This window comes from Pseudoliparis swirei, chromosome 3, assembly GCF_029220125.1.
Source record: "Pseudoliparis swirei isolate HS2019 ecotype Mariana Trench chromosome 3, NWPU_hadal_v1, whole genome shotgun sequence".
In the NCBI taxonomy this organism is placed as follows: domain Eukaryota; kingdom Metazoa; phylum Chordata; class Actinopteri; order Perciformes; family Liparidae; genus Pseudoliparis; species Pseudoliparis swirei.
The window spans coordinates 813,729-836,558 of record NC_079390.1 but is presented as its reverse complement, the minus strand read 5'-3'; the positions used below and the strand labels follow the sequence as shown (position 1 = coordinate 836,558).

The 22,830-nt window shown below is 43.0% G+C and overlaps 3 protein-coding genes across 12 annotated transcripts in view; all 3 read left to right on the top strand.

The window, feature by feature from the left end:
• Window positions 1-9,254, top strand: part of aff4 (AF4/FMR2 family, member 4) — a 32,642-nt gene extending 23,388 nt beyond the window's left edge. For 8 of the 10 annotated variants that reach the window (XM_056442866.1, XM_056442860.1, XM_056442828.1 and 5 more), the window contains 7 exons: window positions 233-296; window positions 1,623-1,759; window positions 3,140-3,211; window positions 3,407-3,500; window positions 3,642-3,685; window positions 4,438-4,676; window positions 5,520-9,254. In XM_056442866.1, the coding sequence (XP_056298841.1) occupies window positions 233-296; window positions 1,623-1,759; window positions 3,140-3,211; window positions 3,407-3,500; window positions 3,642-3,685; window positions 4,438-4,676; window positions 5,520-5,647 (778 nt within the window). In that variant the 3' untranslated portion in view covers window positions 5,648-9,254. The remainder of the gene's footprint in view (window positions 1-232; window positions 297-1,622; window positions 1,760-3,139; window positions 3,212-3,406; window positions 3,501-3,641; window positions 3,686-4,437; window positions 4,677-5,519) is intronic. The other 2 variants (XM_056442834.1, XM_056442892.1) reach the window with 1 other exon arrangement.
• Window positions 9,255-10,987: 1,733 nt separating this feature from the next.
• LOC130191509 (uncharacterized transmembrane protein DDB_G0289901-like) lies at window positions 10,988-19,336 on the top strand. Its single transcript, XM_056411127.1, has 4 exons — window positions 10,988-11,085; window positions 12,415-12,606; window positions 17,635-19,214; window positions 19,320-19,336. Exons 1-4 carry the CDS (start codon window positions 10,988-10,990, stop codon window positions 19,334-19,336), a joined length of 1,887 nt encoding a protein of 628 aa, XP_056267102.1.
• The window catches only part of shroom1 (shroom family member 1), a 28,533-nt gene continuing 17,009 nt past the window's right edge, over window positions 11,307-22,830 (top strand). The window contains 1 exon segment of the mRNA XM_056442813.1: window positions 11,307-11,443. The gene's annotated coding sequence lies outside the window, so the exon portion shown is untranslated.

Genomic DNA, 22,830 nt, shown 5'->3' with positions numbered 1-22,830 from the left:
GAAAGCTGCAGGAGGCTGTGGAGGGCGTCCATAGATGTGCCTGCATGCAGGGGAGATGACGTACATTTCCATTTTAAAGGCTACCTGTTGGGAATCTCAGAGGTAAAGAGAACGTCGGCTTGCCTCTTAGGGGTCTGTCTGTTTAGTGGTTTAATACCTATGTTTATATATACTGTATGCTGGATTATAGACGTAATTCAATCCGTTTGACCTGTTCGTGATGTTGTTTCAGGGTCCATTCGGCTGATCACTACTTACAAGAGGCCAAGAAGCTGAAACACAATGCAGACGCCCTGGTAAGAGCTCCAGCTTCACGCCTATTTACATGTGTAATGGAGACGCTGCCGTGTCAGCCGACGCATGCAAAGCGGCGAGAGGAGCGCTGGAAGCTTCTTAACGCCTGACGGCATCCTGGCAAGTTCCTCGTGGAGATTAATGCTCGACGAGGCAACGCCGTTGCATTTAAAACACATTTATATGATTATATAGAGTGGATTGTATTTACCTCGGACACGTCCTTCTTTCACGGTGCTCAGTATCGAGCAGTATGGTTAAAAAATCATGTATTAAATATATTTTAAACGGTTTGGGAACAGGTCGCTGACAAATGATCACGTGACTATTTAGGTGCTGGACGGGTATCGGTGACTTACCATAGATCTGACCAGGGTCAGAAATACACCAGGGCAACGGGCAAAACTGACCCTAAAAAGTATTTTTTGCCCCTGATATCACGAGGAGAGGGGCAACAAATGCCCCATAATTTCGATAATTTAATAGCGTTTTTTGTTTTTGTTCTTTGTTCCGTCTGTCCCATCTGTAAACAAATCAATAAATATAATTTAATTTAATAAAAAAAACAAAGAAATAAGTTCCATTTGGTAATAGTAGTTTAAAAAATGTAATAGCAATAAATTAACACAAAGGAATAATTAAATTGAATGCGATCTAAGAAAATACTTTAAATCTGTAGATAAATGCCTAAAAGTCTTATTGTTGACATTTACTGTGAGTCTGAATATATATATATATTTGTTTTTAACAAACGTTAATTGTTATTTCACAAGTTTCAAAAAGTGCCCCAATTTATTTTTAAATGCTCCTGGAGTTCAGTCGGTGAGCAAAAACTGCCCCCTAAAAAATATGTAAATTTCCTCCCCTAGATGTGACCTGAGGCTCCTGACCTGGTTGCTTATTATTTCCACTCATTGTTTTACATTGAATTGTTTTTTGTAATTTAAGAAAAAATAACTTAAGACAAGCAAACTAATTAATACAACTGATCCCACGCATATTGATGAGAACTACGCACAAAATATGTTTCTTTTCTTCAAAATAAAGACCTGTGCTATTATTATGATAATGGATATGCTTTTAATTGCTCTATAGTGTATCTGGAATGCGTGTAACATTAATTAACCCACGCTCCAGTTCATTAGTCAACATTTATAAATGTTATACATTCCATTTAAATGCCAACGTGTAAATAATTGAGTTGTTATTGAAAGTTTATTGTATTGGTGTGAGCAGTATTTACATGTGCACTGCCGAGCCCCGTTGGACCGGTATCCGCTCGCTAACTCGGTGACGTCATCGTTGTGGCCCCGCCCCTCTTCTTCCAGCTGGACCGCTTCGAGAAGGCCGTGTACTACCTGGACGCCGTGGTGTCGTTCATCGAATGCGGCAACGCTCTGGAGAAGAGCGCCCAAGAAGCCAAGTCTCCCTTCCCCATGTACGCCGAGACGGTGGAGCTCATCAAGTAAGGACGCGCGCATCGACGTCCGGTCGCACCTCCCGGGCGGGAGAACCGCCTCCCGTGATGTCACTTGAGTCGGTCGTGTGGCGCGAGACCCAATAGTTTGAATATGAAAAGCGACCTCTGGGATGTGGAGAGAGACGCGAGTGCACTATGTCGCCGGATGCTCGCCTCTGCTTGTGGCTCGCGGTGTGAGGCTACTTCACCAACATCACACACACACACACACACACACACACACACACACACGCATGCAAATGAACCGAGTTGCATCGTGGGTAATGTAGGCGGCAGGTTCTGACGAGAGACTAACATTTGGAATTATAAAGATGAAGTTCCTGGTTCTGTCAATAAATAAATCGACTGGTAAATACACAACTAAATCTACTAGAAAATAAATCTACTGGTAAATAAATACATCTACTGATAAATACATAACAAAATCTACTAGTAAGTAAATAAACATACTGGAAAATATATCTACCAGTAAATATATAAATAAATCTACTAGTAAATAAATAAATAAATCTGGTAAATAAATCTACTAGTAAATAGATAAATAAATACTGGTAAATAAATACATCTGGTAAATAAATACGAGTAAATATATAAATAAATCTATTGGTAAATACATAAGTAAAGATCTGACAAATAAATAAATCTACTCGTAAATAAATCTACTGGTAAATACATAACTAAATCTACTCGTAAATAAATAAACATACTGGAAAATATATCTACCAGTAAATATATAAATAAATCTACTTGTAAATAAATAAATAAATCTACTGGTAAATAAATCTACGAGTAAATATATAAATAAATCTACTTGTAAATAAATAAATAAATCTGGTAAATAAATCTACTGGTAAATAAATCTACGAGTAAATATATAAATAAATCTACTGGTAAATACATAAATAAAGATCTACTGACAAATAAATAAATCTGGTGAATAAATAAATACTAGTAAATAAATCTACTGGTAAATACATAACTAAATCTAGTAAATAAATAAATCTACTGGTAAATACATAACTAAATCTACTAGTAAATAAATAAATCTACTGGTAAATAAATCTCGTAGTAAATAAATAAATAAATCTACTGGTAAATAAATAAAATAAAATCGACTGATAAATCAATAAATCTACCAGAAAACAAAAACAATTCTACTGGTAAATAAATATATACATCTACTGATAAATATATCTACTAGTAAATAAATATGTGTCATAACCAGGCTCTCTTATTATTCAATGTGTGTTAGCTAGAGGAGCAGAGGACTCTTTTTAAACTGTGTATTTCATGTAACTTTTCTTAAGATGCATGTTCCTGTGATGACCCCGGTGGGACTAAACATTATTTTCCGTGTGCCTTCAGATACACTATGAAGTTAAAAAGCTACCTGGCCCCAGATGCTATGTCCGCCGACAAGAGGCTAGCGGTGCTCTGGTGAGTCCGCCGTGACACCAGAGGAGTGTTTCACGTAGAGGAGGCGTCGTCTCGGCCTTCAACCCTGCACACCTCAAAGCCCTCATTTGATTGGAGGGCGGTTGTGTATTCAAACAATCCCCCGATCTCGTGTCTTTGCGGTTTTTATTTGCATGTTTCAGATCAAAATGAACCTTTTTTTCTTCCTCCTCCCAGCCTCCGATGCCAGTCGCTGCTCTACCTGCGGTTATTCAAGCTGAGGAAAGACAGCGCACTGAAATACTCCAAAACACTCACTGAACACTTAAAGGTACTTTTAGTTTCCTGGAAGCTGAAATCAAGTTTGGCAAACGTTCAGAAAGCAATTTGAATCCCATGTTATGGAGTTAATTATTTTGTACGTGTGACCTGCTCTGTACATAATGTTCTTCTCCTTCATTTTGTTTGGCAGAACTCTCTGAGCAACACCCAGGCTCCCTCTCCTGGAATTGGAAAGTAAGTCACGTCCTTTAAACGTAATCATCAAGGAGACATCTGCTTCCTGCGTTGAAGCTTGAGACGGAACATGTTTGACTTTTAAGGGTTTCACAAAGTTAAGAAATCGACTGGTAAATAAATACATAAATCTACTGGTAAATACATACATACATCTACTGTTAAATACATGAATTAATCTACTGGTAAATAAATAAATCTACTGGTAAATAAATCTACTGGTAAATATATATATATAATCTACTGTTAAATACATTAATTAATCTACTGGTAAATAAATCTACTGGTAAATACATGAATAAATCTACTGGTAAATAAATAAATCTACTGGTAAATAAATAAATCAACTAGTAAATACATAACTATATCTACTAGTAAATATATCTACTGGTAAGTAAATGAATAAATCTACTGGTAAATAAATAAAATACAATCTACTGGTAAATGAATAAATACATTTACTGGTAAATAACTAAATCTGGTAATAAATAAAAAAATATACTAGTAAATAAATGAATCTACATGTAAATACATAACTAAATCTACTGGTAAATAAATAAATCTACTGGTAAATAAATAAAATAAAATCTACTGATAAATCTGATAAATAAATACATCTACCGGTACTAGTAAACAAATGAAGAAATCTACTGGTAAATAAATCAAGGAATCGACTGGTAAATAAAATACTCACTCACACACACACACACACACACGTGTCCTAACCGGCTCTCTCCCGTGTCCTCCACCAGTAAGGCCGGTATGTCGTCGCCCGTGTCCCCCAAACTGTCTCCGGGCACGGCCGGCAGCTACTCGTCGGTCAGCAGCAGCAGCAGCAGCAGCAGCGCCAGCTCGTCGGTCACCATCCCTCAGCGCATCCACCAGATGGCCGCCAGCTACGTCCAGGTCACCTCCAACTTCCTGTACGCCACCGAGGTCTGGGACCAGGCGGAGCAGCTGTCCAAGGAGCAGAAAGGTGACATACCTGCAGGTCAATAATAATAATAATAATGCATTTCATTTTTATCGCACTCTTCCTTAAAAGAATCTGAGTGCCACACATATAGTGAAAACAAATAAAACCGATGAAAACATAGTTAAAGCAACCCATAAAAATAAAAAAAATAAGAATGTAATAGCTGACAATAAATTAACTCAAGGTATAAAAAAAAAAAATTACAAAAAATACTTGTGTGGGGGGCCCAATGAAAAGGGAACTTCCTGACCAGCTGAACAGTATACAGGCTATAAATACGAGCGCATCGCCCTTTCAGGGTTCGAACGGTCATGGAAAAGTCATGGAAAAGTCCTGGAATTTTAAAATAGTTATTTCCATGCCTGGAAAAGTCCTGGGGGGAAAAAAATCTCCAAAGTTTAGGAAAGGACATGAAAATGTGTTTTATTCATGTTTTCATTTACGCTGAGTTTTAAATAATAAATATGCTTTTAAAAAGAAAGACGCTCTAAATATAAGCCGGCGTACGCTCTTTTCTCCGCGTTGCAAGTGAACGCACCGTAACTGAAAAGACGTCAATGTTTATTCTTTTAATCTAAACTATTGTCTCATTCATTTGAGTCATTTACGGTTATAAACTGTATGCTCTGGAATCCTCTTTGTTAGTTTAAATACAACATGTTCTCACTTTTTCATGTTTACACCGAGATTGCTCATGTAAATGTGTTTTAAAGTCCTGGACACCCATTGGTCACCATGCGTATGACCCCTGTGCATTATGGATAAATGGCTAACCGAAAACGAGGATGAGGATGATGATGATGAGCTCATCAATGTCGTTGCGTGACGCCTCTCGCCGTGTCTTTTTCTTTCTCCCAGAGTTCTTCCTGGAGCTGGACAAGGCGATGGGTCCTCTGATCTTCAACACCAGCAGCATGACGGAGCTGGTGCACTACACGCGGCAGGGCCTCCACTGGCTGCGGCTGGACGCCAAGCTCATCCCCTAGCAAGGACTCGTTCCCCCCCTGCACACACACACACACACACACACACACACACACACTCGCACTCGCACCGCCGCTTCTTGAGTTCAGGAACATGTGCTCAAAGACAGTCACGCATGCGCCACAGACGGATACAATGATGTACTGTATGCACACACACACACACAGTTCACCTCTGCTCCTCCACACACACACTCGCACTCACACTCACTCACACACACCTTCACGTGATGAACTTCCCAGACATATCTCCAACACTGTGTCCATTTTCTACACCAGCTTGCCAAAAACACTGAGCAATCTTAAGAGTCTCTCACACCGTCGAGGGGGAGGAACATCGGAAACTGCAGCACAGAAACAACAACAACAACAACAACAACAGCAGCTTCATATATCGGCATCCTTACAGTCTTTGCCACGTTTCTATCCATTTGGCAGCGCTGGGTGAACTATTTGCTACGAAAACATTTAACAACGGGGTTTTTTGGGGGTTTTTCAGCTACTTTTGGCTTTTTGACCTTTTTTTATTTGGCTTTGTTTCACCAAAGTACCTCCCATGAACACCAAAGGTGCTTTAAAATGAAGGTTTCTCTTTATCATTTGTGTGCCTTGTATGTGAGCGACAGGAAGACAAACAGCCACCCGTCATATCCCAGTCAGCCCCCCCCCCCTCTCTCTTTTTTAAAAACTCATTTTAAACATATTTAACAGTGAATGGAAGCTGGGAACATTCAGTTTTCACTTTTAAGTCCCGTTGACTCACTTTAGAGTAAAGATGGCGTCGACCGCCTCGAGGCGCCGGAGCTTAACTCCCGGAGCACGCCCACGAGCTGGGAAGGGCTACTGTGCACAGCAGATTAATACTTCTGACACGCATATTTATAAATGTTTATCGGCCTATCCTGTGTCATTTTTTATTTTATTTTCCAGAATCACAAAAAAGAAAATTAATTTTCGCTCCCCGCTGGTCAGTTTGCTCAAAAACCACCGTGGTCCGGTTTCAATGCAATGAGCACCGCGGCCTCTAGGTGGCGCTAGCGAGGGCGTTTTTTTAGACTCTTGGCCTTAATAAAAACAAATTGTTCTGGTCAACGTTCTCTCTAAGAGATTTGCTGTATTTGAAAAGCTCCAGAATGTGACATGTTTGTTCACATGTAGCGGCGGAGGAAGAGCGACTTCCACTCAGTGTTACCCATCTCTTATTTGCTCAGAGTGTATTTTTCTAAGGAACAGCAGGGAGTGTCTTAAGTATTGAAGATCATCTCCACACACACACAATGCAGTTATTCACAGTGCATCTCACAGTGACCACGAATTTGGCACAAACCAACGCAAGTCGATCCGTAATGAGATATTTAGAGAGGCGAGCTCGTCAGTGTTGCATTTATAGAAAAAAGAGTTTTAAATCTATCATTATATATTTAGAGAAAAAGACAAAAAGAAGTATAACGGCCACAATATAGATTTTATTTATATACCGAGCAAGTTTTTTTCTTTTTTCTCCCTCCTGGCCTAAAGAAGTATAACTTTTTTTTTTAAATGCATTCTTTTAAAACAGGGTTGAACCAAGGATTATGAGATGCAAAGTATTTGTTTGTGTATGTACTTTATTTCTTCTCCTATTTAAATTTGAATCACGCTTGTATTACGAGAAGGTAGACGAGTCCTCCGGCGAGGCGGCGGAGACGAGCGAGCGGGTTTTCTGAATGAAGACGTTGAGGCTGCGCCCGCCACGTCAGACGACTTTGGGTGTTTTGTTCACGGACATGAAGGACTGCTTCTTTTCTTTTTTTAATCTGTGGTTGTGTTTCTGTCACGCTCACTTCCTCCTCAAAACATGCTGGAAACATTTCAGCCCAGGTCCAATAGTACTCACGGAGAACTCCTGTTGGCTGAGTTTTGGGGGGAAAGGAAGAAAAAAGTGCCAGAAAGTTTCAGGTTACTTTCTGAAACTTTTCTTTGCCGTTTTTATCACTTCATTTTACACCAACCGTCAGAACGTTGATATTGGACCCCGGTTTGACCTTTTTTTTATTGTGTATTTTCTTTCATTCACTGGCTCCCTGGCCTTAACTGTTGGAGGGGATACTGTTATTTCCTCTGGCGCTTGAACAAGAGAAAGCCAGAGGGGGTATTGTTTTAATCTATGCAGGATTTTTACAACAAAAAAACAACAAAAGCATCTTTTTCTGTGGAAAAATCTTTTCTTTTGGGATGTTTTTTTCACCCCTGGTTCTTTTATTCTTTTGTTGGCCTCAGTGAGAAAACCTGTTGAACTCAAGTGTCCGATGCCTTTTTAGCTTTTTGCAATTTTGTGTACTGGTTTAGTAAATATGTGTATATAGATCAGTTTTTATAACCAAACACAGATGGCTTGAGCCATTTTGTACTTAAAGCCCGAGGCCACTTTTCTCCTGGGGGGTCCGAGCCCGGTCTACGTCTTCATACACTGGTTCACTTTGTGAGTACAGGTCCACGGTCTTCTAGTCAAATGTAAAGGAAATTAGCATAAAATCAAATTTTAACAGTTTGCTATTCGCGGTTATTTATTTTTCTGCCCCTTTTTTGTTGTTTTTTGGCTTAATTATTTCTTTTTCTATTTTGCCTTTTTGTTTTTTTAAAGTTCCTTTTTACGAGATGAGGAAGATGTAAATGTATCGGGGGGTTGTTCATGAGATTTCCTTGTAAGTAATTAATATTAGTTCTAACTTGAAAGAATCCAGGGTAAGATGAGTTCTCTTTTTATTTTATTTTACATTCAGTAGGAAGATGTTAACACTTGCATGTTTCTATTTAAATACAAATGTATAAATTGTAAATATAACATTTCTTTAAAGGGTGAATTTCTACTACAGGTTGACATTTTTATTAAAATTTAAAAAAATGCTGTAAATACATTTGTGAGATACTTTATGCACATTTACCCCCTCCCCCATCCTCCACCCCTCTTTCATGTTCTCTTCTTCTTCCAAGCTGTTACCGAGTACATCCCAGTCTCTCGACGCAGGATATCAACTTTCTTTTATTTCTCAGTCCTTTTTTTATTTTCTTACGGCGCTCGTCTTCGTCTCCGAGTATCGCGGTCGCCACATAATCATCGTCTCTCGATCCGAGTGTGAATATTTTGTCTCCTCCGTATTTGATACGGAGGCGCGTACCTTTCATGAAATGTATATCGTTCATCTCGTGGGATGGATGGATGGACGGAGGTGTATTTACTGTGTGTCCCTTCTTTTCTTTTTTTTTACAATTGGTCCAACGTGTTTTTTGAAACAGAGGTATTTCTCTACAGGTCAAAACAGTTGTAGCAGTTTATACAGTATGTTGTATAACATCCTTTTTTCTAAAAAGTCGTCTCCGAAGCGAGAGACCAGCAGCATACGCGATGTACAATAGTCTAAAATTGGATTAGTTTTAAGAACTGATAGAGATAACTATATATGATGGATGCAATTTGATTAAAGGTACTCATTGAGTTTGATCTTCAAACTTAGGTTATGTAATTTAAAGCATTCTTGTGAAGTGAGTATTAATTGTGACTAATGAGAGTCTGTCCTGAATATTCTTTGTATTTTGCCGTATTGAGAATAAAATATATATGGATATGTTTCATGGCGTTTTCCTCATTTTGTGTTTTTTGAGTTCTGGAGGAGGCAAAAAGACGACTCGAGGCCACTAGTGTCTGAACGTGTTAATGAGATATTTCATTTAGAATACACATGCAGACGCCCCGGAGTTGTGTAAACTAGTAAAAGTAATGTTCACGGTTGCATAACTGTGTGTGTGTGTGTGTGTGCTGCTGGAGATGGTTTCCTTTCCACTGAAGGAAAGGAAGTGACACGGTTCATCCAGACAGATGGCGTTCAGGCGACGCCATTAAACACGACTTCATTTGGAAATAACTCGATAGCGATTTCTACCATATTTTATGAGAAGCAGTAAATATCAGCTCATTTTTTAGTATTGTACATTAACCCATTGCAATATATATGTATTTCAATATTTATTTATATACATAAATATGTATTCATATACATATATAGTTTATATAAATATATATGTATATAAATATTTCTATATACTATATGTATTTATATAAAAAATATGTATATATATATTTAAGTATACATATAAATAATGTTAACTTCTAGGTTAACATCTAGGTTTTGTTTGTAATCAGTTAATCTGCAAAGTAACGACAGTAGTTATTTCAATAGTATTGAGTAAAGTTTAATATTCCCCTCCCAGATGAAGTATAAAGTGGCATAAAATAAAAATACCCCGAGTAAAGTACAATAATTTAAGTACATGTACTTGGTTACATGTGTACTGCTGATTGGAGTGTACCAACCTAGTTTAATATAGTAGTTACACATTATTCTGAAAAAGTCCCACCAAGTGGTCGTGAGTTGTTACTGTCACAGCCTGGCTGTCCCCGGGCTGTCAGTACATTCACTGTTGTTGTTGTTGTTGTTGTTGTTGAACCAAGTCCTTCAGTCCTCATTGCGATACATTGAAAAGTTTCCTGGTTGTAATTTTAAAGAGAGGAAAAAGGTATAAAGTTTAAAACCATAAATCCTTTACAGTTTACCAATAAATGTATTTACGGTCGCATTGATGGTTTTAAAATGAAGAAAATGTAGAATACAGAATACCATTTGATTTTAGGAAAATAAACTGCAACTAGATCCAAGTCGTGTCTGTCTTGATTATTGTGCCACTATATTAACAATGATTCTCTCAAAGTTACATCATGTTGTAAATGTTATGTGACTTTATGCAAATGGCACCAATATAATAGGTGTAGAATATATATTGTAGGCTTCCTAAAAGCATCTGTACCAATATGACATCCAACAGCAATAACACATGTACTGCTGGATCAAATATGATGTGGTGGAGGAAGATGCTCATATTTAGTTCTTCCACTGAACCCTGAGACTAACCAGCAGCTGCAGTGTGTCTGTTCTAACCAGAGGGAGATGGTTAATCTTCCTGTGCATGACAACAAAGTTATTCAAAGTAGTTTACATAGCTTTGCATTGCAGAGCCTCTTAGGAATGGTTAGCTGCTCTCAGTCCACAGTGCAGCCCGCAGGACATGAACTCTGATGGAGACTTTCACTCTTTATTGTTGCTTGTTGAAAGAAAGCAAAATGAAAGAAAGCCTTTTCTTGAGAACATTAATGTTTACTTTGTTAAATAATTCACATATACTACGAGGATTTGAGTAATAACAAGCTGAACTGCCCCGTGAACAGAAGAAAACACCAAAACAATACAGAGGAAAAAACTTCCCCTTTTTATTCCCCTGCTCCGCCATGAACACGACCCGACCAATAGGATGTCGTATATTCCCAACAGCGCCCGCCTCCCGCCGCTTCCGATTGGTCCACACGCGCGTCCGTTACCTTCTCATCCGCTTCGCCCCGCCCCCTTAAGGTAAGCTAACTGCGAGCGGTGGAAAAAGGAAAGCTCATTACCGGGAGGGGGGGCGGAGAGGCACGCGGAGAGCCAGACAAGTGAATCCGGTTTACTTCTTTTTACTTTATGGTTATTTCTACTTGTTTTTATTCAACTGTTATTCACTCGACGCAAACCGGGAGGATCGAGGACTCCGAGCCGGCCGCCGTCAGGTACGTGCGGGGCCGTGTGCAGCAGCAGGTGCACCAGTATCGCCGCGGAGCTGCAGTTTCGGTTGTCCGCCTGTTGCGCGAGACCCGGCATGGAGTCTTGACTCTGGAGGTGTCGCTTCGCTGTGTGCACGCTGCGTGTTGGGAGCAAAGTCAACTGATCTCAGGTCAGGTCCTCGGTGGTCATCCTGGTTTATTCTATGTTTGACACGTAGCTTCTTATTCCTGTTCGAACCTCGTTTACTTTATATTTACAAATGTCTTCTCGGCTCGTGGTTTGTTTTCCTCGTCGTGACATTAGTTTTATATTTATCTATAACTGGAAACTTTATAATATATATTTTAGTAACACTAAAATTCTCTGTTTACACCTTTATTTATTTATATATATTTGTGGATGCTTGCAGATCAATGTCATCATGTGATTGATGATGATGATGGTGGTGGTGGTTGGTTGCATGCTGCAGGTTATAATGGATATTTGGTGAACTGGATTAAAACTTTAAGTTTACTCTGTTCCCCAAATATATTTACAAATGTCTTCTCGGCTCGTGGTTTGTTTTCTTCGTCGTGACATTAGTTTTATATTTATCTGTAACTGGATACTTTATAATAGATATTTTAGTAACACTACCATTCTTTGTTTACACCTTCTTTTTTTATATATATATTTGTGGATGCAATGTCATCATGTGATGATGATGGTGGTGATTGCAGGTTGTAATGGATCTTATAACCTACTTTAAACTACTTTATCGCCCCATTTCATTTCCATTTTCTCAGTTTTCCGTCTTATTTGAGAGTATTGTGAAAAACTGCAGTGTCCTTCCCTATGCCCTTATCTCCTCTCCTCAAATGAATACCTTGCCCTGAATTATGCACAGGAGGGCCTTTCTGCCTAATGACGGGGCCATGTTTTATTTAAAGTGGGGAACAAAAGATAGATATACGCAGCGTGGCTGGGGGGAACCAGACACTGGTGTTTTGTGCTGTGGGCTGAAACTGAAGCACTCATGCGGCGCGTCGGTTAGAGGAGGAGGAGGAGGAGGAGGAGCAGGAGGAGCACACTGGCCCCTCTGTGCGCCGCCGCTGGGGGCCCCGCTCGGGCCCCCGCTCGGGCCCGCTGACCCGACTCCAGAGCACCCAGGGGGGCCCGACAAGGAGGCCTGACCCGGAGGCCCGACAAGGAGGCCCGACAAGGAGGCCCGACCCGGAGGCCCGACCCGGAGGCCCGACCCGGAGGCCCGACACGGAGGACCGACACGGAGGCCCGACACGGAGGCCTCGCAGAGACCCGGATGGAGGCGTCTGTGCACACGGACGAGTCATCGTGTGCACAGACGCCGTCGGGTTGACACGCCGTGTAAACCGACCCGACCTCGCTCCACGACCTCGCTCCACGACACTCAGATTCCTTCCCGCCGTGTGCCGGGTCGAGATGGAGCGCTCTTCTTCTTCTTCTAGTCCTCCTTTTTCTTCTTCCTCTCCTCATAGTCTACCTTCTTCTTCCTCTTCTAGTCCTCCTCCTAGTCTACCTTCTTCTTCTTCTTTCTTTACTCCCGGTTCGTTTTGGTTTCTACTGTTCGGATGTTTACATTCCTCCTTTGACCTTTGACCCACCTCCACAGTGGTGTGTGAGTGAGATCCAGTTCAGAGGAACCTCTAAACTCTAAACATTACTCTCTCAAAACCTGAGAAGACGTTGATGAAAGTGATTCAAATGAAATGGTGAGATTACGCAAGACGTGAATCCTCGTATCAGATGACCTCATGCTGCTGGAGGAAATCCACATATTTTTTTAGGGGGACATTTTTGCCCCACTGACTTCATCCAGGGGCATTTAAAAAGAAATTGGGGGCACTTTTTGAAACTTATGAAATAACATTCAACCTTTTGTTAAAAATAATGAATACACTTATTTAGGCTTAAAATAATAAGACTATAAGGCAGTAGTCTACATATTCAAAGTGTTTTCTTAGATTTGTTTGATCAAAAAAACAAACAGAAAACTAAAATCAGACAATTAACTTAAATATTCTTTTTTCTTTGTGGTTATTTATTGTTGTTACATTTTTTTTCTTAACAATTATAACTTATTTCTATGTTTTTTTTATTATTCAAAATAATATTTATTGTTTTTCTTTTCTTGTACATGTGATACAGATAGGACAGACGAACAAAAACAAAAGGCTATTAAATTATCTAAATTATGGGGGCATTTTTTGTCTCCTCGTGATATCAGGGGCAACATTATATTACTGAGGGGCAGTTTTTCCCTTTTCGTGTATTTCTGATGCTGATTGGAGGTGTTGGGCTGAGATAATGGACCTCGGGTCACTCGGCCGGTTGCGCTCTGGTATTTGTTTTCTCACACTTTCCCACCACAGAGGTGTGATTTTATTCTTTTGTTACCTGCGTGATGTCACTGGTTTCAGGGAAACGTGTTGAGGAAATGGAGTGAGTCATTCTGAGGGGCGAGGAACTCAATTGTGTCTTAACAGTGAGATAATTGACTTGATTAGACAGAAGGTTTTGAAATGAAACCAATAACATGATTTAGATAGAAATCAGTTGATGTGATGAAGTACCGCCAGTTTTTTAAATATGTATATATTAATGAGAACTGAAGACTTCCTTAAAAGCAATAACGGGAATAACCTATCTCCCCAAAAGAAGGAGATTGTAAAGTAGATATACGATGTGATCAAGGGCCGAAGTCCACCGATACGCTGTTATCAAGGGTTCAATGTGTAGTAAAGTCACTATATATATTTATATTTATATATACACATATATATATATATAAATAATATATATATATTTATTTATATACATATTTATTCATATACATATATAGTTTATATATATATTATATGTATTTATATAAAATATTTATATATGATTTATATATATTTTATGTATATCAAAATATTTATATATATTATTTATATATATGATGTGTATCAAAATATTTATATATATTTTATGTATATCAAAATATTTATATATATTATTTATATATATTCATATATATTTTATGTATATCAAAATATATATATTATGTATATCAAAATATGTATATATATTATTTATATAAATAAATATTAAATATATTCAGGATATCAGAGATAAACTGAAGTCGTCTTTATGTGTTAGAAGTGTAACATGCTAATGTTAGCGTCAGGTGTGACGTGGTGGTTTATGAAAGTCATGGTGACATCACTGCAGGAAGTTCCTCTTTAATCACACCAACGGAATCCAACACGCAACCACAAAAAAAACAAGAGATTATTATTCTAGCAAAGTCAGTCGATTTGCATATTGAGAATCTGAGTTCGGCTCCTTCAAAAGGACCGGCGCAGGAATAGAGTTTGACAAGAACCAGACCGAAGAGACGCGCCAGACAAGTTAAAATAAAGATTAATAAGTGATAGGAAATAATAGGAGAAACATTGGAGGTTGTTTCTTTTTCTAAATTGGAAATTCACCCATGTGACTTATTGTGGTATAGTCATAGATATGAAGGTGATGCGGCTCAATATAAGATGTAAGACAACGTAAAGCTTCCGTCTGGAGGACCATGTCATCATGGAGCTGCTGCAGGAGGGAAGAGCTGAGAGGAGAGTGAATCCTGGCGATGCCCGATGTGTAAAGTGTTTAAGTCCTGCAGCTGTAACTTCATAGTTCCTTCCCTCTTACAAGTTTGTTCATGTATAACTTTATTTATTGTAAAATTTATTGTAAAAGTAAGAAGGGAGAAAAGACTCATTCAGAGGGCGTTGTTGTGGGTTTGGCCCCTGGGCTGCAGCTGGGATGTCAGACGGCAGACAGGAGACTCATGGCTGACGAGGTTATTGTCGTACTAATAGCACCCCCCCCCCACACACACACACACACACACCCCAGGCGGGAAGGTGTGCACGGTTATGTGTCTGGTTCCCCCACAGCACCACACCTACACTATTGTACAGCCCTATAGGGCCCATTGGGACGGGGCGGTGTCACATGTCGTGTGTGTGTGCGTGTGTGCGTGTGGTCCACCTGTGTACAACTCCTTTTTCTTTACCTTTTGGGGGGGATGTAGACCAACAGGAAAAACAACCGTGTCAGAGACAACCACACAACTCTCAAATGTAAATATAGTCTCAGTCAGAGGTCACATGTTTAGTTTCAGTGTTCCTGAAGCGTCTCCTCCTCCTCCTCCTCCTCCTTGGTCGGCCTCCAGGAGAAAATTACATCACTACAATCACAGATTATGACTTTATAAATTTATAAATGGAGAGATGACAAGAGGAAGGGGCTCAGCGTGCCTTGCTCGAGGGTTCCTGGGCGCTCTGTGAGCGGGTCTCTCGTGTTCCCCCCGATGATGTGAGGGTGAGGCGTTGTCACGGAGACGTGAGCCGCGATGTGATATAAAGAGTCGTTTCCAGCTGAGGGACACGGCGGGAAGCCGAGGCTCCGAGTGGAAGAAAAATACCTGAGTCGAGAAAAGACCCGAAAGAATTACTCTATAATTAGAAAATATTTTTGATAATAGCTGAATAGCAAAACATAGTTCTCAAGATTTTTATTTCGTTCATATCTTTCGTCTTTGGGCTTTTAGAAAGTACAAGTCATGAGCAGGAATTCCTGCTCATGACTACGCCACTGTCCTGTTGAGACTCCGCCCACTCCTCCTCCCCACCGCCATCTGCCTGATGGATCGTGGAGGTCTCCATCGTGGAATATGCCTACTATGAACTATTCATACACTCTGTCATATTCATTGAATGTATTTAAACTCTAAATCTGTCCTTCTGTACACATTACATCTATTGCATCTGTCCATCCTAGGAGAGGGATCCTCCTCTGTTGCTCTCCTCCAGGTTTCTTCCCTTTTTTTCCCCCTGAAGGGTTATTTGGGAGTTTTTCCTGGTCCGATGTGAGGTTTTGGGGCAGGGATGTCTATGTGTACAGATTGTAAAGCACTCCGAGACAAATTTGTAATTTGTGAAATTGGGCTATACAAATAAACTGAATTGAATTGAATTGAATTTAAGGATGTCACCTTGTGATGGGAAGACTTTTTTTTTTTTTTTTTTTTACATTTTGTCTGCCGATGATATTTTATATTTAAAGGAGGATTTACAGTGAGCTCGTAAAGTATTCAGACCCCTTTACAATGGTCACTCTTTATTTCATTGCAGCCATTTGCGAAAATCAAAAAAGGTTATTTTATTTCTCACGAATGGTCACTCGGCTCCCCATCCTGACGGAAAAAAACAGAAATGTAGAAATGTTTGCAAATTTATTAAAAGAAAAACTGAAATATCACATGGTCCTAAGTCTTCAGCCCCCCCCACACACACACATCCTTCCTCAGGCAGCACCACATCTCAAAGTTCAGAGTTTTCTGGTGAAGTTTAATCTTTGTGTAATTTATTCCCCCCCCCCCTCCCCTCCTCCCTCGCTCTGAGGTAGGAAAACCTGGCGTTTTAAAAAGGAGCCCATTGTGAGCCGCTCCCCCGCCATTACCGACTCTGTGAAACACAATGGATTATAAATAACTCTCCTCCCGAGCGACGATCAGCGCCGTGAGGCTCCTGTCTGAGTCTCAAAGCACGGCGACAATTAGAAAGTGAACACAGCGTTCCTCAGTGTCTGCGGAGGCCGTAATGGGAGCTGTGCACACGGCGCCTGAGGGGCAGGCGGGCCTCTGCTGATCACTCGCTTTGTTCCTCCAATGGAGGCGGGGCGCGGGGGCGGGGCCGCACGTGGAAGAACGGACGGCACCCCGCGTGAAACAATAATTTACTTTTTCATTGTCGCTTTATTGTCATTATACAGATTTCTGCAGCGTGAAGCAAAACGCTTCCAGGGGGACTGAGTTTGATAGTCTGTGTGTGTGAGAGAGAGTCTGTGTGTGTGAGAGAGAGTCTGTGTGTGTGAGAGAGAGTCTGTGTGAGAGTGTGTGTGTGTGTGTGAGAGAGTCTGTGTGTGAGAGTATGTGTGTGTGTGTGTGTGAGAGTCTGTGTGTGTGTGTGTGAGAGTGTGTGTGTGTGTGAGAGTCTGTATGTGTGTGAGAGTCTGTGTGTGTGTGTGTGTGTGTGTGAGAGAGTGTGTGTGAGAGAGTCTGTGTGTGTGTGTGAGAGAGTCTGTGTGTGTGTGAGAGAGTGTGTGTGTGTGTGAGAGAGTCTGTGTGTGTGTGAGAGAGTCTGTGTGTGTGTGAGAGAGTGTGTGTGATTGAGTCTGTGTGTGTGTATGTGAGAGAGTCTGTCTGTGTGTGTGTGTGTGTGTGTGTGTGTGTGAGATCTTGTGTGTGTGTCTGAATCATGACAACGTGGCGTCCACCTGGAGGAGATGATTTACGTCGTCAAGAGGCATCGGTGAGGAACGCTGGAGGCATCGAGGAGGAACGCCGGAGGCATCGGGAGCAGCTCGGAATGTTGGCATCGAGGAGGGGAACGCTCGGAGGCATCGAGGAGGGGAACGCTCGGAGGCATCGAGGAGGGGAACGCTCGGAGGCATCGAGGAGGGAACGCCGGAGGCATCGGGAGGGAACGCCGGAGGCATCGGGAGGGAACGCTCGGAGGCATCGGGAGGGAACGCCGGAGGCATCGGGAGGGAACGCCGGAGGCATCGAGGAGGGAACGCCGGAGGCATCGGGAGGGGAACGCCGAGGGATCGGGAGGAACGCCGAGGATCGGGAGGGAACGCCGGAGGGATCGAGGAGGGAACGCCGGAGGGATCGAGGAGGGAACGCTCGGAGGGATCGAGGAGGGAACGCCGGAGGATCGAGGAGGGAACGCCGAGGATCGAGGAGGGAACGCCGGAGGGAATCGAGGAGGGGAACGCCGGAGGATCGAGGAGGGAACGCTCGGAGGATCGAGGAGGAACGCTCGGAGGGATCGGGGAGGGGAACGCTCGGAGGGATCGAGGAGGGGAACGCTCGGAGGGATCGAGGAGGGGAACGCTCGGAGGGATCGAGGAGGGGAACGCTCGGAGGGATCGGGAGGAACGCCGGAGGATCGAGGAGGGAACGCTCGGAGGATCGAGGAGGGAACGCCGGAGGATCGAGGAGGGAACGCCGGAGGCATCGAGGAGGGAACGCCGGAGGCATCGAGGAGGGAACGCCGGAGGGATCGAGGAGGGGAACGCTCGGAGGATCGGGAGGGAACGCCGGAGGGATCGGGAGGGAACGCTCGGAGGGAGGGATCGGGAGGGAACGCCGGAGGGATCGGGAGGGAACGCCGGAGGGATCGAGGAGGGAACGCCGGAGGGATCGGGAGGGAACGCCGGAGGGATCGAGGAGGGAACGCCGAGGGATCGAGGAGGGAACGCCGAGGGAGCGAGGAGGGGAACGCTCGGAGGCATCGAGGAGGGGAACGCGCGGAGGCATCGAGGAGGGGAACGCCGGAGGATCGGGAGGGAACGCCGGAGGGATCGAGGAGGGAACGCCGAGGGATCGAGGAGGGAACGCTCGGAGGGATCGGGAGGGAACGCCGGAGGATCGAGGAGGGGAACGCCGGAGGATCGGGAGGGGAACGCCGAGGGATCGAGGGAACGCCGGAGGCATCGAGGAGGGAACGCCGGAGGCATCGGGAGGAACGCCGAGGGATCGGAGGGGAACGCTCGGAGGGATCGAGGAGGGGAACGCTCGGAGGCATCGAGGAGGGGAACGCTCGGAGGCATCGGGGAGGGGAACGCTCGGAGGGATCGGGGAGGGGAACGCTCGGAGGCATCGGGGAGGGGAACGCTCGGAGGGAACGGGGAGGGGAACGCTCGGAGGGATCGGGGAGGGGAACGCTCGGAGGGATCGGGGAACGCTCGGAGGCATCGAGGAGGGGAACGCTCGGAGGGATCGGGGAGGGGAACGCTCGGAGGGATCGGGGAGGGGAACGCTCGGAGGGATCGAGGAGGGGAACGCTCGGAGGGATCGGGGAGGGGAACGCTCGGAGGTCGGCGCTCTAAGCTTTATAATGATGATTTATATAAGATATTTATAATTAAAGTGTCGGCTAACACATTTACTTGAGGTTGTTTTCGTGGAATCTTCTCTGCAGGACATGCAGCAGAATGAGGATGGAGATGAGCGGTCGACGTAGAAACCTCCCGTGTGTTCAGGGCTCATATTTATTATTGTTTGTTCATATTATTATTGTTAAACTCGTCGTGGTCATTTTACTCCAGTCGTCTCCGTCGTGCTTGTTCTCTTTAGTCCTTCAGCACTTGGATGTTTGTTTTTGGAAGCTCGACGCCTGAAATCGATTCCAGCCGAATGCGTTCAACGTGTCGACTTCAGGGAGTTCGTTTCTCCAGCTTTGCAAATAAGCGGCTCGGCAAAACCAGATCCCTCGAGGGGGCGTGGCCAAGCTCTTATTTTGAGTGCCTCAGGTGGGAGACGGCGTCTGCTGCAGGGGTCGGAGTGGCGTGTGCGGGGCTTTGAATCTGCAGGACGTCACAGACCTCCGTGACTCTGCATGTGAAGGACACCGGTTACCCCACCAGACATCTTCATCTTCGTCACTTGCACTTGGACCAATGAGCTCAGGGCTCCTGAGAAGTTGCACGCTTTTCCACACTTCGCTCCGTCCCTCCCGTCAGTCGGTGGAAAGTGGACTTTGTGTTGTTGACGCCGCGTCGGGGTCAGCGGGGGGAATCTGAACCGGTCGCCCTCACACACACACACACGCACACACGCACACACACACACGCACGCACACGCACACACACACTGACGGCCTCTTTTGCAATTCAAATGTCCTGCGCGGCGCTGAGCAAACACTTCCTGGTTGCCATGCCGCTGTGAGAGGTGTCGTGTTTCTGGACTTCTCTTTTCTCGCCGCCTGAAGCGTCCTGGCCGGTGAGAGAGGAGCGGCGGTTCCCTTTCGCCTCGCCGGGTCAGACCGCGGCGTCTTCCACCTTCTGTTCTAGTCAGGCTACTTTCTCCTCCACCACCAGGCGTGATGTCATCGTGGTGAAACCGTGCACGAGCGGCTCCTGCCTCTGACGTCGCTGCACATTTTGAGAACGAGGGTCAAAGTTCTCATTATTCACGTGTTCAGTACAGCTGGTTTTAGACATTTATTTTCATGTGTTAAACCATTTTATTCATATATTTAACTGCTTTTGTGAACCCAAGACCTTTTGGAAAACCAATTTCAAACACCAAAACAGTTCCTCCACATGAGTAAAGGAATATTTTCACAAGAAATATGAAGAATTGTTAAAAATATAACCTCATTTTTTTAGCTTTAGAGCTATATTATCTCTTTAGACGTGTGCCGTAGGGCAATTATGCCTCATTATATAGAGAGGTGAGATTGTTCTGCCGTTTTGGAAGAAAGGACATATGGATATGTCATATGCGAGTATCTTTAAAAGGTGAATAAAAATGTTTTGTGTAAAATTAAGAAAATGACCCCAGAGGGTTAAACAAACCGGACCAAACACATTAATTAGTCTAGATTAAAGGTGCTGCCGGTTTCCCACCATTTCCAGTCTGTATGCTAAGCTAAGCTAATTAGTCCTGACACAAGGTAGTTTTAATTCAGACATTTTCTGATGTCGTAATAGGATAAAAGCACCGAGGGAATTCAATAACATGGAGGATGGCTGGGTGCCACCGGGGAGGGCCGACACCCCCACAGGTGCTTTCACTTTGAACTGATCCGACCTCTTCTCAGCGCGGCGTGGAAAGAGTTTGATTTAAAGACACGAGTTGTGTATCTGACATTATTCTCCTTAAGAGACAAGGACCAGAGTCCGGTGTGGCCACAGAGGTCCACCCTCCTGCTCCTGGTCCAATCAGTGAAGGTAGCTGAACACACCTGTCGGGCTGGAGGCCTTAACGAGCCCTTAACAAGCCCTTAACGAGTCCTTTACGAGCGCTTAACGAGTCCTTTACGAGCGCTTAACGAGCCCTTAACGAGCACACGTGGTGGGACGGAGGGACTCAATCCAGCACGAGGGGGGAGTTTATTTACTCTGGAGTCTGGATGTGTTTTTGTTTCTTTAAGCTCCTCCCCCTAGAGCGTCCATGATGCCCTGGGTCTAACGCGGCCTCTCATTGGCTGTAATTGCCTGATATTAGAGCAACAAGGCCCGCAGGAGGAATGCTGCTGTCCCGGAGCCCGGTGGGTCGGTTGGTTCTACATATTTTTTGGGGGGCAGTTTTTGCCCCACTGAGTGAAATCCAGGAGCATTTAAAAATAAATTGGGGCTACTTTTTGAAATTTGTGAAACTTTTGTTCAAAATTAATAATTATACTTAGTTAGGTTTACAGGATATGAGCAATTGTCATAGAAAAATGGTAATAATAAGACTATTAGGCAATAATAATACTATTAGGCAGAAGTCTACAGATTCAAAGTGTTTTCTTCGATTTTTTTATAACAAAAAATTAACAATCAGATAATCATATTCCATGTTATTCTTATTTTTTGTGGTTATTTCTTATTACATTTTGTCAACAACTATTACAAATTATGACTTATTTCTTTGTTTTTCTACAATTTATATTTATTTGTTTATTTTAGTGTACGTACCTAGTAGAGGCAAAACAGATCGGACACACACAACTAAAACAAAGCGCTATTTAATTATTAGAGGAATTTGTTGCCTCTCCTCGTGATGTCAGGGGCAACATGATATTTCTTTGGGGCGGTTTTGCCCTCGTGTTTTTCTGACGCTGCTTCCAAACCTCGGTTTAGAGAAGAATCCAGCGCTCTCCGTCCTCTGTGATGGTAAACTGAATATCTAACCACCTTGTGTTTTCTTTTTTTATGAATATAGGATCAGATTATGATCGTCAGGCCTGTTTGTGACTTTGCCCACGTTGCTTTATTTCTCGCCGATCTCTCTGTGTGCAGGTTGTTCAACCAGGAAGTGTCCAGCAGCCTCTTATCTCCACCTGCCGCCTGCACGGGGCAATAAATGACAGGTGGCATGACTGCAGAGGCGTCGTGTAATCAGTGACATTTGAATAGTCTGTGAACTCAGTAATAACCTTTGAGCTCAACACGGTGAAGACTGGACACCGTCTGCAGTCTGAGATGAACGGAGCGGCACAAGTCGCCCGAAGTTGAATTCTTTGATTTGCATGTTGAGTTGAGTCCAACCACCTGTTGCTTTACCTGCCCGAGCTGTTCGCCGGCCACATTCCTGTCAACGTGCCAACCCACCAAACCCGTGGTAAGGCGTCAGCTGGTCGATACTCGCCTGATACGGATAGATATGGTTTTATTGTCTGGTTTTTATATTGTTGGTCGTTTGAAGTTCGTCTGACGGACTTCTCGAGTCACTTTCTCTTCTTCAAGGCCGAATGCTGCGACCGCCGCGCTAACACGCTGTGGGTGAAGCACGGGAACCTGCTCATGTTAGCTCATGTTGGCTATTATTAGCTCATATTAGCTCATGTTGGCTCATAATGGCTCTTATTAGCTCATGTTGGCTCATGTTAGCTCTTATTTACTCTTCTTAGCTCATGTTAGCTTATATTTACTCTTGTTAGCTCATATTAACTCATGTTAGCTTATATTTACTCCTGTTAGCTCATATTAGCTCATAATGGC

Excerpts from the sequence above, each read along its gene's own strand:
- LOC130191509 (XM_056411127.1), top strand. The coding sequence starts at position 10,988 with ATGTCGTATATTCCCAACAGCGCCCGCCTCCCGCCGCTTCCGATTGGT. Across the intron at positions 11,086-12,414 it reads CTTCGCCCCGCCCCCTTAAG|AGCACCCAGGGGGGCCCGAC; the intron begins GTAAGCTAACTG and ends ACCCGACTCCAG. Across the intron at positions 12,607-17,634 it reads GTGCACACGGACGAGTCATC|AGGCATCGGTGAGGAACGCT; the intron begins GTGTGCACAGAC and ends TACGTCGTCAAG.